At 49.4% G+C, this 17,808-nt stretch overlaps 9 protein-coding genes and 1 non-coding gene across 10 annotated transcripts; 7 read left to right on the top strand and 3 right to left on the bottom strand.

Annotated features, from left to right (window-relative positions):
- Positions 1-729: 729 nt before the first annotated feature.
- Positions 730-801, top strand: BDQ94DRAFT_t85. The gene has a single exon. It is a non-coding gene; the product is annotated as a tRNA-Gln (tRNA).
- A 404-nt stretch (positions 802-1,205) lies between these two features.
- On the top strand, positions 1,206-2,225 carry BDQ94DRAFT_138645 (uncharacterized protein). The gene is made up of 4 exons (XM_026765273.1): positions 1,206-1,465; positions 1,536-1,642; positions 1,726-1,754; positions 1,835-2,225. Exons 1-4 carry the CDS (start codon positions 1,402-1,404, stop codon positions 2,034-2,036), a joined length of 402 nt encoding a protein of 133 aa, XP_026629166.1. The 5' UTR covers positions 1,206-1,401; the 3' UTR covers positions 2,037-2,225.
- Positions 2,226-3,203: 978 nt separating this feature from the next.
- BDQ94DRAFT_167765 (class I glutamine amidotransferase-like protein) lies at positions 3,204-4,232 on the top strand (the record flags this gene model as incomplete). The annotated part of the gene is made up of 1 exon (XM_026770884.1): positions 3,204-4,232. The coding sequence occupies one exon, from the start codon at positions 3,204-3,206 to the stop codon at positions 4,230-4,232; it is 1,029 nt and encodes a 342-aa protein (XP_026629165.1).
- Positions 4,233-4,618: 386 nt separating this feature from the next.
- Positions 4,619-6,748, bottom strand: rfeD (putative transcription factor RfeD). Its single transcript, XM_026763774.1, has 4 exons — positions 6,136-6,748; positions 5,928-6,079; positions 5,462-5,869; positions 4,619-5,403 (listed from the first exon to the last, which is right to left on the bottom strand). Exons 1-4 carry the CDS (start codon positions 6,284-6,286, stop codon positions 4,726-4,728), a joined length of 1,389 nt encoding a protein of 462 aa, XP_026629164.1. The 5' UTR covers positions 6,287-6,748; the 3' UTR covers positions 4,619-4,725.
- A 1,362-nt stretch (positions 6,749-8,110) lies between these two features.
- On the top strand, positions 8,111-8,445 carry BDQ94DRAFT_138637 (uncharacterized protein). Its single transcript, XM_026765272.1, has one exon. The coding sequence runs from the start codon at positions 8,117-8,119 to the stop codon at positions 8,333-8,335; it is 219 nt and encodes a 72-aa protein (XP_026629163.1). The 5' UTR covers positions 8,111-8,116; the 3' UTR covers positions 8,336-8,445.
- Positions 8,446-9,543: 1,098 nt separating this feature from the next.
- On the bottom strand, positions 9,544-10,481 carry BDQ94DRAFT_138636 (uncharacterized protein). The gene has a single exon (XM_026765271.1). The coding sequence runs from the start codon at positions 10,359-10,361 to the stop codon at positions 10,056-10,058; it is 306 nt and encodes a 101-aa protein (XP_026629162.1). The 5' UTR covers positions 10,362-10,481; the 3' UTR covers positions 9,544-10,055.
- A 199-nt stretch (positions 10,482-10,680) lies between these two features.
- Positions 10,681-11,512, top strand: BDQ94DRAFT_138635 (uncharacterized protein). Its single transcript, XM_026765270.1, has one exon. It carries the CDS (start codon positions 11,199-11,201, stop codon positions 11,457-11,459), a length of 261 nt encoding a protein of 86 aa, XP_026629161.1. The 5' UTR covers positions 10,681-11,198; the 3' UTR covers positions 11,460-11,512.
- Positions 11,513-11,565: 53 nt separating this feature from the next.
- Positions 11,566-13,246, top strand: BDQ94DRAFT_138634 (salicylate 1-monooxygenase sala). Its single transcript, XM_026765269.1, has 3 exons — positions 11,566-12,353; positions 12,416-12,622; positions 12,690-13,246. Exons 1-3 carry the CDS (start codon positions 11,676-11,678, stop codon positions 13,113-13,115), a joined length of 1,311 nt encoding a protein of 436 aa, XP_026629160.1. The 5' UTR covers positions 11,566-11,675; the 3' UTR covers positions 13,116-13,246.
- Positions 13,247-13,322: 76 nt separating this feature from the next.
- Positions 13,323-13,980, bottom strand: BDQ94DRAFT_138633 (uncharacterized protein). Its single transcript, XM_026765268.1, has 2 exons — positions 13,708-13,980; positions 13,323-13,630 (listed from the first exon to the last, which is right to left on the bottom strand). Exon 1 carries the CDS (start codon positions 13,922-13,924, stop codon positions 13,748-13,750), a length of 177 nt encoding a protein of 58 aa, XP_026629159.1. The 5' UTR covers positions 13,925-13,980; the 3' UTR covers positions 13,323-13,630; positions 13,708-13,747.
- Positions 13,981-15,437: 1,457 nt separating this feature from the next.
- On the top strand, positions 15,438-17,278 carry BDQ94DRAFT_157711 (E3 ubiquitin-protein ligase; the record flags this gene model as incomplete). Its single annotated transcript, XM_026768795.1, has 2 exons — positions 15,438-15,507; positions 15,813-17,278. 2 exons carry the CDS (start codon positions 15,438-15,440, stop codon positions 17,276-17,278), a joined length of 1,536 nt encoding a protein of 511 aa, XP_026629158.1.
- Between the last annotated feature and the right edge of the window lie 530 nt (positions 17,279-17,808).

The raw sequence follows: 17,808 nt of genomic DNA, 5'->3' as shown, positions 1-17,808 counted from the left end.
TAGTTGAGGTTGTATGTATCGATCTTAGTCCTATCGTCTCTTACTATTAGGAAGATGGTGGATGGTGGATGGCTAGAACACCGAGGGTCGGGTATGAGGGATGATCAGCGGAGAAGTGCCGGTGGAAACGGTAGTAATGCTTGCTATCTTCTCGGGCGAGAGATGGATCTTATGTTTCTCATTTATTGGTGTTTCGAGATGATGGAGTCATGATGGATAGGGTGGATGGGGATGGAGATGAGGGCATGTGTTTCCCGATCGGGGTAGTAGGGTCTTCTTCTGTCATGGGGGATGGTATTTGATTACTATTACGTATACACTGCATAAGGTGACTGTGCGTGAGTATTGAGAAATGGTTCTGCAAGTTGCTCGGGGAAACAACTCGAATGGATTCATGCAATTCATGATCACATGTAGATTGAAGATGGGGTTATTTATTTTTGTCTACAGGGCCGGTTCAGTTGCTCCGCATCAGTGACTGCGAGGAGAGACAGCCGGAATAATTCCGCCAACATCGAACGTGAAGCAGGAGTCTGTAAAACCTAGAATTATTGTAACTTGTCGAGGGGTTTAGGTTTCAGCGTATATATAGTTAGTCGCAACCTTGACGAAGGAGAAAATGCTAGAGCAGAGAGAGACAAATAACAAGTTCTATAACCTAGCTACAGTTGATATCAATTATGATTTTGCTTTATTTACCATATTGCAGCACAGCCTATCACAACAACAGGTTGTGTAGTGTAATGGTCATCACTCTGGATTCTGATTCCAGCAATCCCGGTTCGATCCCGGGCACGACCTTTTTGTGTTCCTTTAACACAGAGATGCTCTGGGAGTCTCTCTTGTTTTTGCTTTTTGTTAACCCTTTTCTTTTGAATACTCATGTCGTTTACAGTAGTCGTAGAGGAGCCTGGTATATGAACGACAATTCACCATCTAATCTCCCGCACCAACGAAGTATTTGGCTCAGCGGCCACAGACACCCGATTCTGCCACTTCCTCCAAGGCGGTAAAAAGAAGTACAAAATCCCGACTCGTCTTTTTCGGAGCTGTTCAAAAGTATATCCGCCTATAGCCGCTTATATCCGCAATTTTCTCTGCGAGGTCGAGGAGGTTCTGCCGCTTGTGGCGGTCAAAGGAGCGGCCAGGCCAGGCAGTACCTTGCTCCGCATGACGTTGAGGGGCATGCCTGCCACCAAGTACCACTCCTTAATTCAATCCAAAGACATCTGGATATCATACCTTCTAGATGAAATGCCTGTGATGCTCTTCGTACATACCGTGCACACTCCGCGGTCAGAGCTTCAATAACCATATATCTACCCTATATGAATTCCAACTTCCTCTATCCCAGCCCACTCAACTAGTAGCTACCAACTTACCCGTGCCACGACCCGGCCGATGGCGGACGTCCTGCGACGAAGAGGAATATACCACACTCATTGGATACATCCGCTCTCGCAGGGTTAGTATGCCCTTCTACTAGGCTCTTATTTCTCATGATATTTACCCGGCTTGTTAAACAACTCCCAAAGCCCTAGGAATAGCATACAGACAAACCTCCCTGGAAACCCTATCTGCAAAGGCGGGAGTAGCGTATAGTTATACAGTAGATTTCGCGGGTACGTCTATCAAGCGAAGGGTGAGTTGATTCCTTCCTAACCCTTACAGTCGGGGTAGTAAGTCATTGGTCAAATCTAAAATAACATTGGTCTGGATTGATAGTATCCCCGTGTCGTTGAAGGGAGGATTCAGTGAGTATATCACCGACTACTATATACAAAAATCTCATGTTTGACAAGTAGTATCGACCTAGTACTGACGCATGGCTTAGAGGCACAACCCCCCACCTCTCAAGCAAAGACAAGGCCGACGGCAAGAAAGTCGTGACTGTGGGATTCCATGCCCCTAATGGAACGAGATACTTGTCCATCCACGCGCATGGCGACGGCACTTGGAAAGAGTTTCTTTCGAGGGCAGGGAAGGCCGTTTCGCGCAAGGATAGCTTCCAGCGGAGATTGAATAGACCCTGTTAGTTAGAGGGGGGAGGAGTCGAGGTATTGTGTGGTAGTTACTGTGCTTTCAACAGCTGTTGATCGATTTTTAGCGTCATAGTATTCATTGGTGATATGGTTTCTTGTTTGCTTTACCCGCACTTGGACCTATTTTTGTTCATGCCATGTGGGAGCTTACATGTGTCTCTTAGTATATGAAGGTAATCGATAAATGATTCTAATATGATCCTAACGTGTACAATGATTTCCTATCATGATGGATTTACCTCTCAATTGGAGTCATCAGCAGTAGCAGTACCGCACAGGCAACTTCTATGTATTACTGTAGACTTTCAACTCTACTCCAAACGAAGCAACAATCACCGCGTGGCACACAGCCAGGATCTATAAAAAGTAGACTTTGCTATAAGTTCTACTAAGTTCCGGAATATACCCCCGGACCATAGAAATCACCATGCCACTCTTAAGGACTATCGGCAAGGCTAGTAGTATTGACGCGTAGCGGACCATATCCGCAGCAGGAGATAAACTGACTAGGAACACTATTGAAAACCTGATTAAGGTTGTACTTTGACTTTCGGTGTCATAAATGGTGGCTGAATGAGGCGTTAAGGTTATCGATGCGTCGGTACTTGAATCAGGATGATGATTGTGACATGGTTATCGTTTAATGCTGATGGAATGATAATTCGAGGTCGCCTCTCTATCCATCTCAATCTATAACCTGTTTAATTGCGATACTTTTCTTTCTTTTCTATCAAAACAGCGCAGGTAGAATCGATTTCGCTGCGGTATGAGGATATAGCGGAAAACCCCAACATAGCATGAACTTGCTCGGCTCCAACGTATTATTATTTCACTCACAATGACCCCTTGTCCCTTCTATAAGAAAGTCCGAATTGAAAGACCCACAATTCAAGTCATTCTGACCTCCCTCAACCCAATCCGCAATAACCTCCCCGAATCGGCGAGCTTCAACCCTAAAGCGGCGCCCGCATCTCGATCACCTACCGAAACAGGCAACTCGATCCCCCGGGCTGGTCCAGGGTTCCACCCAATTTCTCGCCTTATCAAAGTTCCAACTGTTTAGATAATAGATTTGGTATCAGGCATGCATTTTACCCCTCACCACTCTCACACCAAACCCCCTCAACAAGCCTATAACACACTACACACACGCGAGACAATATGAGAACCCAGAAACACCTCCACATCGCCGTTCTGGATACGGACGCTCCGGTTCCGAACGTCTACTACGCTCGCGGTCTTTATAGTACCCAATTTCGCAAGCTTCTTCGCGCTGCTGCGGGGCGGATCGCAGAAGACGAAGGACGAGATGAAGATATTGAAATCCACACCACGGCGTTTGATACGCTTGGTGGTCAGTTGCCGTCGCTGGCTAGTTTGAGTACGCAGCCTACTACCCTTGTGACCAAGGCTGGAGAGGTGATCAATCCGCTGGCTTTGCCTATCACCGGAATCTTGATTACGGGATCAGTGGCGTCCACGTATGGTGCAGAGTACCAGTCATGGGTTGCACCATTGCTGGGGTTTATTACTACTGTATATGAACAGTATCCTCATGTGCGGATCTTTGGAAGTTGTTTTGGCCATCAGGCGCTTGCAGACGCCTTGCTTGCTGGATCTGCTTCGGCCAATGAGGTCAAGGTGGGATGTTGTCCCTATGGGAAAGAGGCAGGCCTGGCGCAAGTCGAACTCACAGAGGGATTTGTGGATGCCTTTCCCTGCTTGAGGGGAAAACGCACGTTGAGGCTGCAGATGATTCATGGGGATTGGGTGACGGTTGACTCGTCACCTGAGAAAGCGCTTCCCTCGCCTTGGATGAACATCGGGGGGACAAAGCCTTGTCCTATTCAGGGCTTGTATTGCCCTGGGCGTGTTCTGTCCTATCAAGGGCACTTTGAATTCGACTCGTTTGTCAACAGAGAGACGTGTGTTGACTTTGGCGGGAGGTTGGGTTGGCCGAAAGAGCTTATCGAGCAGTATGTGACAGCAATTGGTGATGTAGACGGGAATGGGGATGACTCCAAGCTAGCCGCAGAGGTGCTGGTGAGATTCTTTGCGGGAGAAGATGATGCGCATAGCAAGGAAGGCTTGGACAAGGCACGGGGTGAACAGAGTGTGGGAGTAGGCAAACTAATTGGAAGTCTGGTGGAGCAGTTGATAGGTGGGAACTGGTGGTCCAGCAGGGCATAAGAAAAGGGCATAGATATCCTGACTCCCAAGGATGATGAACGATACCATCTATTCAATTCAAAACTACACCAATGTTCAATATATTCGTAAATGCGACCCATGTAAATCATCCAAAGACATAAACCAAAAATGTCATGATCGAAAACACCAATGCCACCATGTAGTATATATACCCGCCCAGCGTTGTTGTATACCTACCAAACACCCAAAATCCCGGATTTTCATAAGATTGTCCTTATCATGGCATGTGAGAATCATGGTCGGGCCAGCCCTTCAATAACTCGTTCCGAGATATAAACAGTCAAGGGCGACATCATATACTCATCGACCACTGGGTGATGCTCGTGTGCCTGGCTCATGTCATTGCTCCATAATTTTGAGTAACCGTGCACCCTCAAAGCCATTAATCGTAACATCCGTAAAACATAAAATTTCTGTCAGAAGACCTCCAGAGTACGCTTCAATCTGGAGACCCCAAAGGTGAGGCATATATTCACCTGAAGTCGAGCTGGAAAGCTTTCCATTTCCCACCTACAGTGCGGCAGCGAGGGCAGCCTCGGGGACTGGGATAGCTTGTCGGTCCATGCGACATCGCGCTGCCCGGACTCGACGTCACATTCCTAAAGGATGCGGGCGGACTGCTGATGAACAATCCGACACACTCTCGGCACACGCCGCAAATGCACTCTGTGCAGGCATAGCATTCATTCAGAGCCCATGGGCGTTTGCAACTGGCGCAATAGATTTGAATCTCTCTGTTGCGGTATGATGCAGGGGTGGGGTTTGAAAACCGATGATGCTGGCGTTGGGATGCAGAAGAAGGATACATGTTCAATACTGGGCTAGACTCGTTGTTCGAGGTGCTCATATGACTCGAAAATGCATAAGTTTTCCCTGATGCCGTCGATGCCGAATCTAGCGAGGATTCAATGGAAGGGAATGGTTCCAAATCACTGTCACGACTGCGTGCGGTATCAAACGGGGGCGGAGTCAGAGATTTATGCAGCGGTGACGCCGCATAGGCATGAGGTGGGAAAGGCCGATGAGAGGTCGGTGGCGGCAGTCCTGGTGAGGGTTGAAAAGCCGGGGGTAACGAAGACCGGTGATTGCCGACCGAAGGCGCCGAAGTGATATTGGAGATCAACGGGGGCATCGTAGGCGACCGACCAACCTGTGGCTGAGATTAGCACATGTCTGAGCCTAGACTGCGAAAAAAAGCAGGCACCTACATCCGAATTATGATCGTCATCCGCCTCCGTGGCCGAGGTAGCAGCTTCAATCAAATCTTCCCAGCGCTTGCCTTGAGCCCATGCTGCAGTCTGTGGTTCTGCAGATAGCGCCTTGCGATCGCCCAGACTAGGGCGTCGACCGTATTCCTTCGATCTGGTCCGCTCGTGCTTCGGTTTTCTAGCTCTAGAAATGGATGACTTGCGAGGGCGGGGAAGCTTGTCTCGATGCTGAATGGGAGGCAGAGTGGAAGAGCGACCGGGCGGGGAGTGCGTCAGAATGGACGGGAGAAGCTCGCGAGGACGAGGGGACGAGAATGGAGGCAGCGATGCCTCCTGCTTGAAATGCTCCCGAAGGGAAGGCAATTCAACCGATCGCAGGCGGTCTCGGTCGTTGTCCGAGTGAGTCTCCTAGCGCACCAGTTAGGCAATCTCGCTTTTCTACTGCTCACAAAGTAGTCTAGCATACCATGTCCGTATCCCAATCGGATGCTAGACGGTTATGGTGCAATTGAGCCAATGCGACGGCGGCGGTTGCTGCCGCGGGGTGAGTCTCGTCGATGCCCCGCGGGGTTGCCGGCGAGCTAGCGTCAGCAACGTAGATATCTCGATCAGCGACTTCTATAGCCAGTCAGTCGACGTTCAGTGAGCCACACATTCCAGCCATGATGACCGACCATTGCGTCGCCGAGATGGAGCTTGAGTTGAAGGAGATAGATGGGCCCGCTGGTCTGGAGGGGTGGTCACCATCAAGATGAAGCTCTCCTCGGTCGCCGGGAGCTTCGGAATGTAGTGGTTCGGGTGGGCTCTCCGGATGTGCTCCTGCATGGAGCGATAACGCTTCTCCTGAAGGGCAGAAAGAACATGTTAACCACGAGCATCATGTTTGAACAGTAATGCGACAGCTGGTAATATTTTTTTTTTCTCTTCAGCCTGCGCCGCACTGGTCCTCGCACAGAGGCGCAGGGTGCTTGCTGACCATTGCATGAGAGTGGGGCTCGGATCGATAGCGGGCGGGAAGAACAAGCAGGAGGGCAGCTGAGAGGGGGAAAAGGCGAGAGCTGAAAGAGTACTCACACCCAGACATCTTTTGCGGCAATTGGAGCCATCATTATTCTTCAACGGACACACCACTTCATTGTTGACGTCGGTGACCGAAAAAGAGCTGGTTAGCGATGCTCGCGGCGGCATGGTCTGCATGGATCCGTCCTGGCGGGGTGGATTGGAGGGTCAAGCCAGTGAGCCAGCACAAGCACAAGCACACAAGCAAGCTTGAATGGGAGCACTGAACTAGATAGATCAAGGTCAATTCGATGTGGCACCGTCAGCCCTCCCAACGCATGCTCCAAATGTACAGCGCAAGAAGGTGAGGCTATAGAAAGAATGAGGAGTATGTAAAGGTATTTGAAGAGGCGAAAAGATGAGGAAGAGAAAGATCGGGGAAGAGGTGAATCCGTGGTCGAGAAAGCTAAACGGCAAGTAATAGAGTGTATGAGTAATATGGAGATAAATCCACCCTAGTTATTGCTGTCCAGGCTGAGCTATTCTTTTTCGGAGCCAGTTGCGGTACTATCAATGTAGTAAGACTGTAGTGTACTCCGAAGCAGCAGCAGTAGCAGCAGCAGCAGTACTACTAGTAGTAAGTAGTATTCAAAAGCACGTCCGGCGTAGTGGCAGGAAACTAAAGCATCACAATCGAGGAATCGGTCAGGTCCAGGAAGGGGGAGGGGGGGGAGGAGGAAGGTCAAGGAGCTAGGCCGAGTACAGGTCTTGTCCAGCCAAGCTAGTCTGGGAATAGGCTAGTGGCCTCGAAAAAAAGAAAATTGACAGCCAAAGGATTGGGGGATGGCAAGGACCCACTAGGCAAAAAAGAGAAATCTGACCTAAAAAATAAAAAAAGGTGGGCAAAAAAGAGAGAAAAAGTGAAAAAAGGCGACCAGCAGGCGACTGTCTGGAGGGGAAAAACGAGAAAAAGGAGGGTGGGAATGGTAATCCACTTACAAATTACATGACTTTACATACAATACCAGGAAAAAGTCAAAGAAGGAAGAAAGAAGAGAAAAAAAAAAAAAAGTGGGAAGATTTAGTCCGAAGCACTCCGACCGCGTGGCTTGTCCCATGTAGCTTGGACTGGCTAGGATGATCGGAGGATCCAGGATTAATGAACAATCCAGAAAACGTCCTCGTGCATCAGTAAATGGACTTGTAGGTCTCGAGGCGCTGGGATAAGGTATCACGGAGCACTGGATCGGGTGACACGATAAGCATACTACTAGAGCCCGTACCGCGGATGAGAGGCGAAAAATGAGGGAAGCTCACGGGCAAGATAACGGACATCCGATGAGAGAGCTCTTTGGCGGGGAGATTGTAGGCTGTAGCAACTCCAGATATTGGCTGGCTTGTTAGCTACACATGTACCAATAAGTTAACACTAGACTGCTACTACTCCGTACATGGAGCTACGGCGATAGCTTGTTAGCCAAGCAGCAGGAAAAAGTCTTTCATGCCATTCTCATCCGATCAATCCCTATGAGGCATTATCATCCTGGTGGTGATACAGCATGTGCTCTTTTTCGGTATTACGATTTCGTACCGCGGCGGTATCTGATGCCGATTGCGCCTATCGATAAAGTGTGGGACAGCGCGATATCCGCACACATGAATTTCGGTCCTCGCTTCGTCGCGAACATTACTCTTTTTGTAGAGTATAGTTTTGCTGGAAAAGATCCTAATCAGACTCCTGTTCTTCACTGCTCCTGTAGCACTATATATCTCCGTATGCCTGAACAGTCTGCTTCATACAGTGAGGCACTGAGTCGAAGGCTTCGGATGCGGATTAACTCTGCTGATAAGTCTGTGACACTTACACTCCACTGAAGCTCAGAGCCGGGTCAAGCTTACATTACCATACCGGAGCCAAAGGAGGGGTGGCATGGGGAAGGGGCACTTCCTTCCTAGTTGGGATGACGGACACCTCCGTAGCTCAGTCAAGGTTATAAGTCAAGTACATGGCAACTCGGCAAGGACTTCCAGCGGTCATCCTATATGATCCGTGCGATTCATGTCCGAGTTTGAAAAGGGCAAACAGCTTGAACTTTGACGGGGCCTTGGTCGACCGAGACTTCCGTGCCTCAGACAGATGCAGGTTGGCTGGCTAAGCTGGTCAAATACCATACATACATACTTACATACATACGTAAATACATACGGTATGGTAACCGTGACCAGCGCTTCGGGAATGCCGGTGGAACCCCTCCATTCTTGAGGGGGTTGCGACAGCTTGCAGCAGCATAATTAGCATTGACTACGGATGAATGGGGGTTGGCCTTGATGGACGATGACTGATACAACTACTTTTGTAGATGGTCACATTGCTCGCAGGTAGTCAATTTAGGCAATGCCAATGGGCTATTCTGGAATCACGTGGTGAGTGAACAACTGGGCATCCGGCCATGTGCGACTTACCCCTCATTCATCTGGCGTTCATCTTCCACCACCACCAAACCACCAGCTCTCCCCAGCTCCCGGTTGAGCTTCCATGCAACCCAAGCACGAGAGCTCCCAGCTGGAGCTTTCCAGTGGAAAGGGCCTAAGACCAAAGCAGCTAGGCCACTAGTGGCAAGTCCAATTTAGTTTAGCTCGACGCCACTCCAGTTCCTTATTCCCGTCTGAGTGGGGCTCTCGAAACGGGTGTACCTTAGCAGGCGATGGCCGAGGAGAAATTTTTCCATCTTCTCGAAACAAGTGGCCACCGCTGATTCCATGGGAGGCTGGGGCAAATCGCTGGCTAACTCGTATGTCTGGACTCTGGAAATCCCCCGATGCTGATGGTTATGCGGAATTCCGCTCCCCGAGAAGGGAAAGAAAAATTCTGTTTTTTAAAAAAAAGGGGTAACCACGACGCCTCTGGGAAAGACCCCCATGACCTGGTGATTTCAAGGGACCAGTCCAACGGCGGAGGAAAGTGGTGCCTCGGATTCACACTATCGCAGGCCGCCGGTGTGGAGGGGTTGATGCCCAAGTTGTCCTTAAGCGAAACTGGTTGCCGTGAATTCCCGCGCTTAGCTGGAGTGCGCACAAGGGAGAGGGGAAGCTCCGTCCTTGTTTAAATCCTGACCCGTTGACCGTGCTGTCTTTGACCCTCAATGGATACTAATCTAATGGTCAAAGTAGTGATACTTTGTCGGGGCAAAGAAAGTCTATGCACCTGCACACGCGGCTAAGAGGTTCTAGCTCTGCGACATGAGGGGACGGCCCTGCTGTAGCCTGCTTAGCTTCGGTTCGACACCTACGGACTTCAGCCGGTATGGTTGAATGCTTCCCCCCAGCCGCTAGTCTTGCAGAGGAATGTTCACGACCATCCATGGCTCTAATTCGATATGCAAGGAATAATGCCTGTTCTCTGACCAGGTCTATAATCCACATGGTTGCCATTGGTCTTTCTTTACCAAAATCCTCACCGACAGAGAGTTGGCCTGGAAAAAGTTTCGCATTCCGTGCGGAGAAAATTCTATTATTGGAAAAATGAACCTCCAATGGCCCGCCAGTCAGAGCGTGCGGTTGACCCTTGGAGATTTACTATCGCACGAGTCAAGGCTTACTGTGATGTGCGGCCATACTTGGTAATTAGTGTGTCGCTGACCATGACTATGGCCGAGCGGGACTTGATATGAACTTGATTATCTGTTGTAGCACAGGTAGAGCTGACAATAACATTGACAGTGCTATTGTTTTTCTGATCCCTTGCATTCATCCAGCCAATACCACAGCCAAGATGTTCATGCAGGAAGATAGGTACATCGTACTCCTCGCATGGGACCATGCATCGTTCCAACAGGAAGAGGTTCCCAAGCCGCGGTCTCTGGAGGAGCCGCCTGCATTGGTGGCGCCAAAAATTGCACATCGAAGCAGCATCAGTTCTGCCGGCAGCTGGTCACTTTCCTTTATGGGCATATTGCAGTGCGCAAAGCATCATGATTGGATGATTTGCCAGCAGGGGATGATGCACGGTACCCAATTAGAGGCCGGCTGATGGGCAACTGGATCGTCCAATCAAACATTGATTGTCCATTGCTTACTCACCCCCCACTTCGGCACGTTCTGCTTTCCACTGCCGTTACAAATATTACCGTACGGTAACTAAGCATTGCCCCCCACGGATGTTTGCCTGGTCCGGTTCGCTTTGCTTTGCTAGCCACTGTCCAGCCTCCCATACTTCCTCTCGTGGGATTTCCCCCCCTTCAAATTTCTCAACACTGGCTTTGGGGATGGATATTCATCCGTGGAAATCAAAGTGCCACAATCGAGATCCGATTCGGGAAGTATCTGGGGTATCTACGGAGTAGAATCCCGTATATCTGATTGTTCAACCGATGAAGGTCAACGGTCATCGGCAAACCGTGATATGTGCTATTCCACCAGCGTTATCTTGATCGTTTATCAGTCGCAGTCGCACTGCATCACGCCAACTGCAGAGTATACATCGACATATTGCAAGACTGCGGATCACAATTCTAGAAACACTGGCCCATCAGCCGAATTACCTTATACTCTACATATCCGACCATACTAGATCTAGACAATGACAATATCCCATCGCTACAATAGCACGTACATCGGACTGATGCACCTCATCCCTGTATCCGAGACAGACAAGGAAGAAGAAATATGTGCTAGCCGTGCCGCAAGAAAGCTTGTATAGCGGTGGCCGTTGAACTGCGGAGCGCACCAACCATCGGATATGGCATGTCACACAACCACCGACTGTAGTCCGCAGATGAGGTGCAGCAACCTCACCACAATGCAGCATAAACCCTCATATAAGCTACCAACTAGCTCCGATCACTTGCAAGCTTGTTTCCCGCTGCCGCTTATAACATCACCCAGCAGCACCACTCTACAGCATCATGGAACAGCCCATCGGCTACGGCGCCCAGCAGTGCCGTATATCCGTGTCCGATGCCCCACGGGGATCAGCCAGACAGCATCCGATGGAGTCTGAGGTCACTGTCGCCCTGGTACCGACGTGCCTCACCAACATCCGACTCTCCGCCGCCACGCATCTCAGCAATGACATCGTTCGAAACAAGCTATCTGTAGCCTCTAGCCTTAGTAGATAAAAGAGAGAGGGAGCCCTGACCGCTGCTAACTTCCCCATCACTTCAATTCCCACCTCAAACCATCATTGAACCCTCTACCCCATATTACACCGCACATAATGTCCCCCTCCAAGAAAGACTTCCACGTCGCCATCATTGGCGGCGGCATAGCAGGCGTCACGCTAGCCATTGCGCTCCACCACCGCAACATTCCCCTAACCATCTACGAGCAAGCGCACGAATTCGGCGAAGTAGGCGCCGGCGTCTCCTTCAGCCCCAACGCCGTTCAAGCCATGAAATACTGCCACGAGGGCATCCACAACGCATTTGAGAAAGTCTGCACGCGAAACCTCTGGCCCACCAAGCAAAAAGTCTGGTTCGACTATCTGGACGGATACAACCACAAGGAAAGCCCCCAAAACGGCCGCCAAAACATCGAATTCACCATCTCCAACAGTCTCGGCCAGAACGGCGTCCACCGTGCGCATTTCCTCGACGAACTGATCAAGCTGGTACCCAAGGAGATCTCTCGCTTCAACAAGCGACTAGAAGATATTCACGAGCGGATCAGCGATGGCAAGCTGATCATGAAGTTCGCCGATGGATCCGAGGATGTTGCGGACTTGGTCATCGGATGTGATGGGATCAAGTCCCAGGTACGCCAGATCATCGTCGGTGCGGATCATCCTTCTGCGAAGCCGTCGTATACTCACAAGTATGCGTATCGCGGTCTGGTGCCGATGGATAAGGCGGTTGAGGCGATTGGAGAGGAATTGGCTTCGAATTCTTGCATGCATGTAAGTAGCCCATTTATATTCACCTTTATGGTCTGGAGAATCCATACTAACGGTGTTAATAGATGGGCCCCGGCGGCCACATGCTCACCTTCCCCGTGAACGGCGGTAAAACACTTAACATCGTCGCGTTCCACACCACCACCGACGAATGGGCCGAGTATCCCAGACTCACCCGCCAGGGTACCCGCGACGAGGTCCTCCGCGACTTTGCTGGCTATGGACCTAACGTGACCAATTTGCTTAAGTTGACTGATCCTCAGCTCAGCGTGGTATGCATTTATCCCCTTCTACCTTTACGGCCCCACCACTTTCTTTCAAATACTGATGAGTATACAGTGGGCCATCTTCGACCTAGGCGACCACCCGGTCCCAACATTCTACAAAGGCCGCGTCGGCATTTCGGGCGACGCCGCGCACGCCACCTCGCCGCATCACGGTGCCGGCGCGGGCTTCTGTATCGAGGATACAGCTGTGCTGGCAACACTGCTGGAGGACGAGCGGGTGCAGACGCACAAGGACCTTCAGGCCGTGTTGGCTGCGTTTGACGAGAACCGTCGCGAGCGGTCTCAGTGGCTGGTGCAGAGTAGTCGGTTCATTGGTGATTGCTATGAGTGGAGGGCTGATGGGGTGGGGAGCGACTTCAAGAAGATCGAGGAGGCGATCAATTATCGCAATGGAGTTATTGCGAATGTAGATGTTGGGAAGATGTGTGAGGAGGCGAAGGGGGTGTTCGGGAGGAAGATTGAGAAGGCTTCGTTGTGAGTAGACTTCAGGGAGGAGAGCTTGTACGCTGATAGATAGAGGTTTTTGTTGGGATTTTGGTTTCTAGCGAGATATATTATTTTTTTGGTTTGGGTTTATAGATTAATGCATCTGAGCGATTGAGATTGGATACTTTGTGCTTTCAGTGGTGATTGACGTAAAGGGCTTGTAATAGTTGTGATAATGGTCATGAGAGATGAATGGTAATAGATATGTAGCACTAAGCGTCCATTGGTTTCACTGCATGGATGCCTTATGCGGCCTTATCCCACAATTAGAAATGCTATCTGATGTTGACAGCTACAAGCCATTGTAGCTTCAGGCAAATATCCAGCCTCAAGGGCTTCCCAAGATACAGAAGTAATAAATTACAACCTCCTATAGATCCAAATTTCCCAATATGATGAAGTATGAACAAGCGCCATTTTGAGAATGACATCATGCTCCGTTTCCTAGCAGACAATCGACCGGGGTATCAAGAAATAAGTATAGAATCGTTCGATATGTTGTGGTGTCTACAGAAATGAAATGTTAGCATAAACCTCTCACATGAAATCCAGGACCTCCCGTCCTAAATGTGATGAGGACATACCCGCATTATACACAGAACCATCTCTTATAAAGCAGTCATGTTATGTTTCTTTGCAGAGAATCGCATCCTCTGACTTTATGTCCGACGTCGATTGCTCATTTTGAATCCCCTCCGACCTCAAAGACACCAACCACTCCCAAACATATGACCAGGGATTCATCAGACTCTCAATCGGACTGTAGGGCGATAACGCGGGGTCGTAGAAATGTGTTGCCATGATGATAGTTTCTTCTTTCACAACCAAATTCAAGTCTTTGATAAAAAATCAATCGTTATTAGCGAAGAAAAGGAGTCAAAAGAGAAATGCGAAGCAACCTCATTCTTCAACCAGGGACAGCTTCAGCAACAAACAGTGCAAATGATGAGCATGATGGCGTGCCTCCACCGCTCATTGGTTCCCCGCATTTCCCAGTGCTGGGCGGTGGGTAACTGGCATGTTTGTTCTCCAATGAGGAGAAGATTGCAAACAGTGCAATTACATCTTACTAATGTTTGGTGTGTTTGGAATGTTTGGCTGCTGTTCGGCTCGGGGTTACGGCCGAGAGCCCCGAATTTGGGGGCTTGAATTTGGGACTTCGGATGTGACCGCCTTGTGGGCTTCCGATGTGGTTCTTGGTTGTGGGTGAGTGTTGGTTCCGATGGATGGCTGGGGCGAGGTGTTAGGAAACGGGGATCAGGGTTGATAGTGGGTTAGTTTCATGGTTGGGGATGTAATGAGTACATAGTATCTGTTCTCGTTCGTTTCCTGATCGATGTGTCTAGTGGGGTAATGTTGTTATGATGATGAAAGATTAATGCTTTGCGTTGTTGGGGGCTATCGGATATATGCTTAGGGGGCGGGGATGGGGAGACTGTTATGCCGCTTATAGTGACTACAGCACTCCAGAGTGAAAGTCAAAATGAGACTTTCGATTATCATTAGACAAGGCAAATATGCCATTTTTTGTAAAACTACCAGCTGCAGCTTCACATAGCTTTCTAAGTGTAAAATCGCTCTCGCCTCCCTGGCAGTTTTTGCGATGAGCATACCCGAGATACAGAATGTGGAGACAGCCGGAGCAGTGGGTCTACTGGTTATCATCTACCCCAGGTCTTGGCTCAGTTGGTTAACTTGACTAGACAACTGCCAGCTTATGATGACTTTGGAATCGTGAGCTTGCAGTCGAGCTGCGTAAGCAGGAAGAAAAGAACATCATATAGTTCTGATGGGTAGAAGAAGCCTTCAGACGGTAGAACTCTACCGGAGGGTTCATCAGAGGAGGTCGACATATTGTTGCTAGCAATGCTGTCACGACCCATCACAAGTGACATTTCAGACTGAAGATGAGATAAAGGGAAATGGAAAGGAACAAAAAGTGCTACCTAAGGGTATGATCAGAGTTCTAAGGAAATGCGCAGCTTGGGATATGAGGAGGCTACTGGCAATGGAAAATCTAGGCCATGAGGTGGTTTGAGAACTATAGTGAATTACGAGTGCTATCAGTAAATATTGGATGGCCTTACTTGTCAATTGACTCTATACTCCTCTCACATAGGAAATACAACCAGGTCGACTCTTATTTTAAAGAGGTTGAAGATCACAGAAGTCCTGACTTCGTTTACTTCAGAGCTGCAAGCCATGCTTGCAGCCACTTCTCGCCGTTCGTCCTCCTCCATTAACATACATCTTGAGATCCTACCGACCTTCATCTACTTTTCATGGGCCTTTCGATCTGCTTACCGAAGCCATGATGAGCGTTGCTGGGGAACGTGGGCCAGGGACTAACACCTCAAATCATGGGACCGTATGGTCTCAAAACCGTTGGATGCGATAAATTTCCCTCTATTTTACCATACCGGATCTCGCCTTGCCGAGTGGACCAGACCATTTCTTCTCCGGTCGTGAGGGAAGGATTTTAGTTCCTTTACGTCCAGTGAATGTGGCACACACAAACGCTGAAACTTACTTTGTTTTTCCTACTTCCCACTGAAATTCCCCTTCTCCATTCCCTCTCACACGCTCGCCTCCTGACAAATGATATCTGGAAGCTAAGACGATCATCTACTAGTCCTATCAATTTCGCTACCATCTCTGTGCTTTCATTATCAGTTCCATTGACAGTGAGTCACCTCTCATCATGTGCGAAACGCATGGCCAGGCACCCATGTCCTTTCTAACCAACATGTTGCTGCTAGAGTCTCTAGAGCACATCAAACCATGACATCCCAGCCATGCAGCCAGATTGATGAGGAGATCTTCGTTGTCGCTCAGCAACTTCAGGAGGTACAAGCTTATCTTGACAGTCAAAAAGGAAAGCGTCGGGCCGATGGGAGCCCCAAGGACGGCCAGGATATTATAAGAGAACAGTATGAAGAGCTTAGAACGTATCTAAGATCACTGCAGGACAAGAAGCTCGCTACGAGTATTGCTTTGGCGGTAGACTCTGATAGCCGTGTTATTGCTGCGCTTACACGTGAAGAAGCTCAGGCAAGCGATGATCGACGTTTGGCAATCAGAATGAGTGAGAGAGACGATGACCCGGACTCTTCGACAATGGAAAGTGAGGTGGAGCAGCCTAACGCTGTCGGAGAGCCCCAGTCTAGTGATGATGAGTGCGTCGCAGGTCCCTCCATGACCTACAGAGAGAGACAGGCCTTGGAACTTGAGAAGTCGGCCGCCACAGAAACACAATGCTGTGTGTGCTACGAAAGCTTTTACACTCATAAGGTGACGCGATTGGACTGCAACCATAAATACTGTAACGATTGTCTCAAGGATCTTTTCCGGAGAGCGACGAAGGACTCAACTCTGTTCCCCCCACGATGCTGTCGTATGCCGATTCATCTAGAACTTGTTCAGAAACACATGTCAGAGACTGAGATCTCCGACTTCAGAAGCGCGGAGATAGAGTTTGCTACGACAGACCGGACCTACTGCTGCAATGCCAGCTGCGGCAAGTTCATACTACCTCACAACATCACAGCCGGCCGAGCCCAGTGTCCTCACTGCAGATCCGATACCTGCGCAATGTGCAAAAACTCATTCCATACTGATGACTGTGTTGAGGACGCCGACCTCCAAGCTACACTAGCGCTGGCCAGCACCCAAGGCTGGCAACGGTGCTTCCGTTGCAGGGCTCTCGTCGACCTGGGCATTGGCTGTTACCACATCACGTATTGCAGAGACTCCCCGCCCCTATTACCCACTTCTACTGACTTACCTATTCAAACAGGTGCAAATGTCGAGCTGAGTTTTGCTACCTCTGCGGCCTTCAGTGGAAGACTTGTGAATGCGTCGTATGGGCCGAGGAAAGACTCGTCGCCAGAGCGGCGGAAGTCGTGGACCGTCAGGCTGAAGCGCCCTTGCCACCTCAGGTCCGTCAACAACGGGTTGAACAGATGCAGGAAGATCTGCGACATAATCACGAGTGTGAACATCCCGGAAGATTCCGCCGTCTTGAAGGTTCAAGGAGGAGGGTATTCGAATGTGAGTTCTGTGGAGCCCGCCACCGGAATTATATTCTTGAGTGTCGCCATTGCCATATCGAAGTTTGTGAGAGTTGCCGACGCCATCGCATTTAAGGCGGCATAGGAAGGGTACAAAGACTGTTGAATAGGTGGAAGAGTAGGTCTAAGGAGGAGTGTGGTACTTGATGAGCAGTTGAATGCCCATCTTTACAGGAAGTGCTGTTTCGTTTTCATGTTCGGATGCAGATTTAGTTGTCTTCTAGATTGTGCGCATCTCTGACTTGTCGGGATATCATTGTCTTTGTGTCATGTTCAATTTCATATGGCAGAGCTGCCACTTCGCGAGGAGAGAGCTTTCGCGAACAACCATCCAGAGACCTAGCTATAGCTACCTCTACACATAGAGGACAATACATACAAAGAACTCTTCTGAATCTGACCAGCACATCTTCATAAGGGTAAAAAGCTTCTATACTACCGAACAACAATGCTTGTAGTTCTTCAATCCGGATATTTATACGACAGTAATCTATCTTCCTGATCCAATTTTCGATCCAATACTGTTTGGAAACAGGATATCAAAGAGCACGAACTCTGTGGTTGTATGAATCTACTAGCTCAGGGGAATCTTTGCTGTAGCGAGGGCGTGCCGAT

The sequence above is a fragment of the Aspergillus welwitschiae genome (genome assembly GCF_003344945.1).
Source record: "Aspergillus welwitschiae strain CBS 139.54b unplaced genomic scaffold BDQ94scaffold_7, whole genome shotgun sequence".
NCBI lineage: Eukaryota > Fungi > Ascomycota > Eurotiomycetes > Eurotiales > Aspergillaceae > Aspergillus > Aspergillus welwitschiae.
Note: the sequence above shows the minus strand (reverse complement) of the source record. Positions and strands in the feature narration are given on the sequence as shown.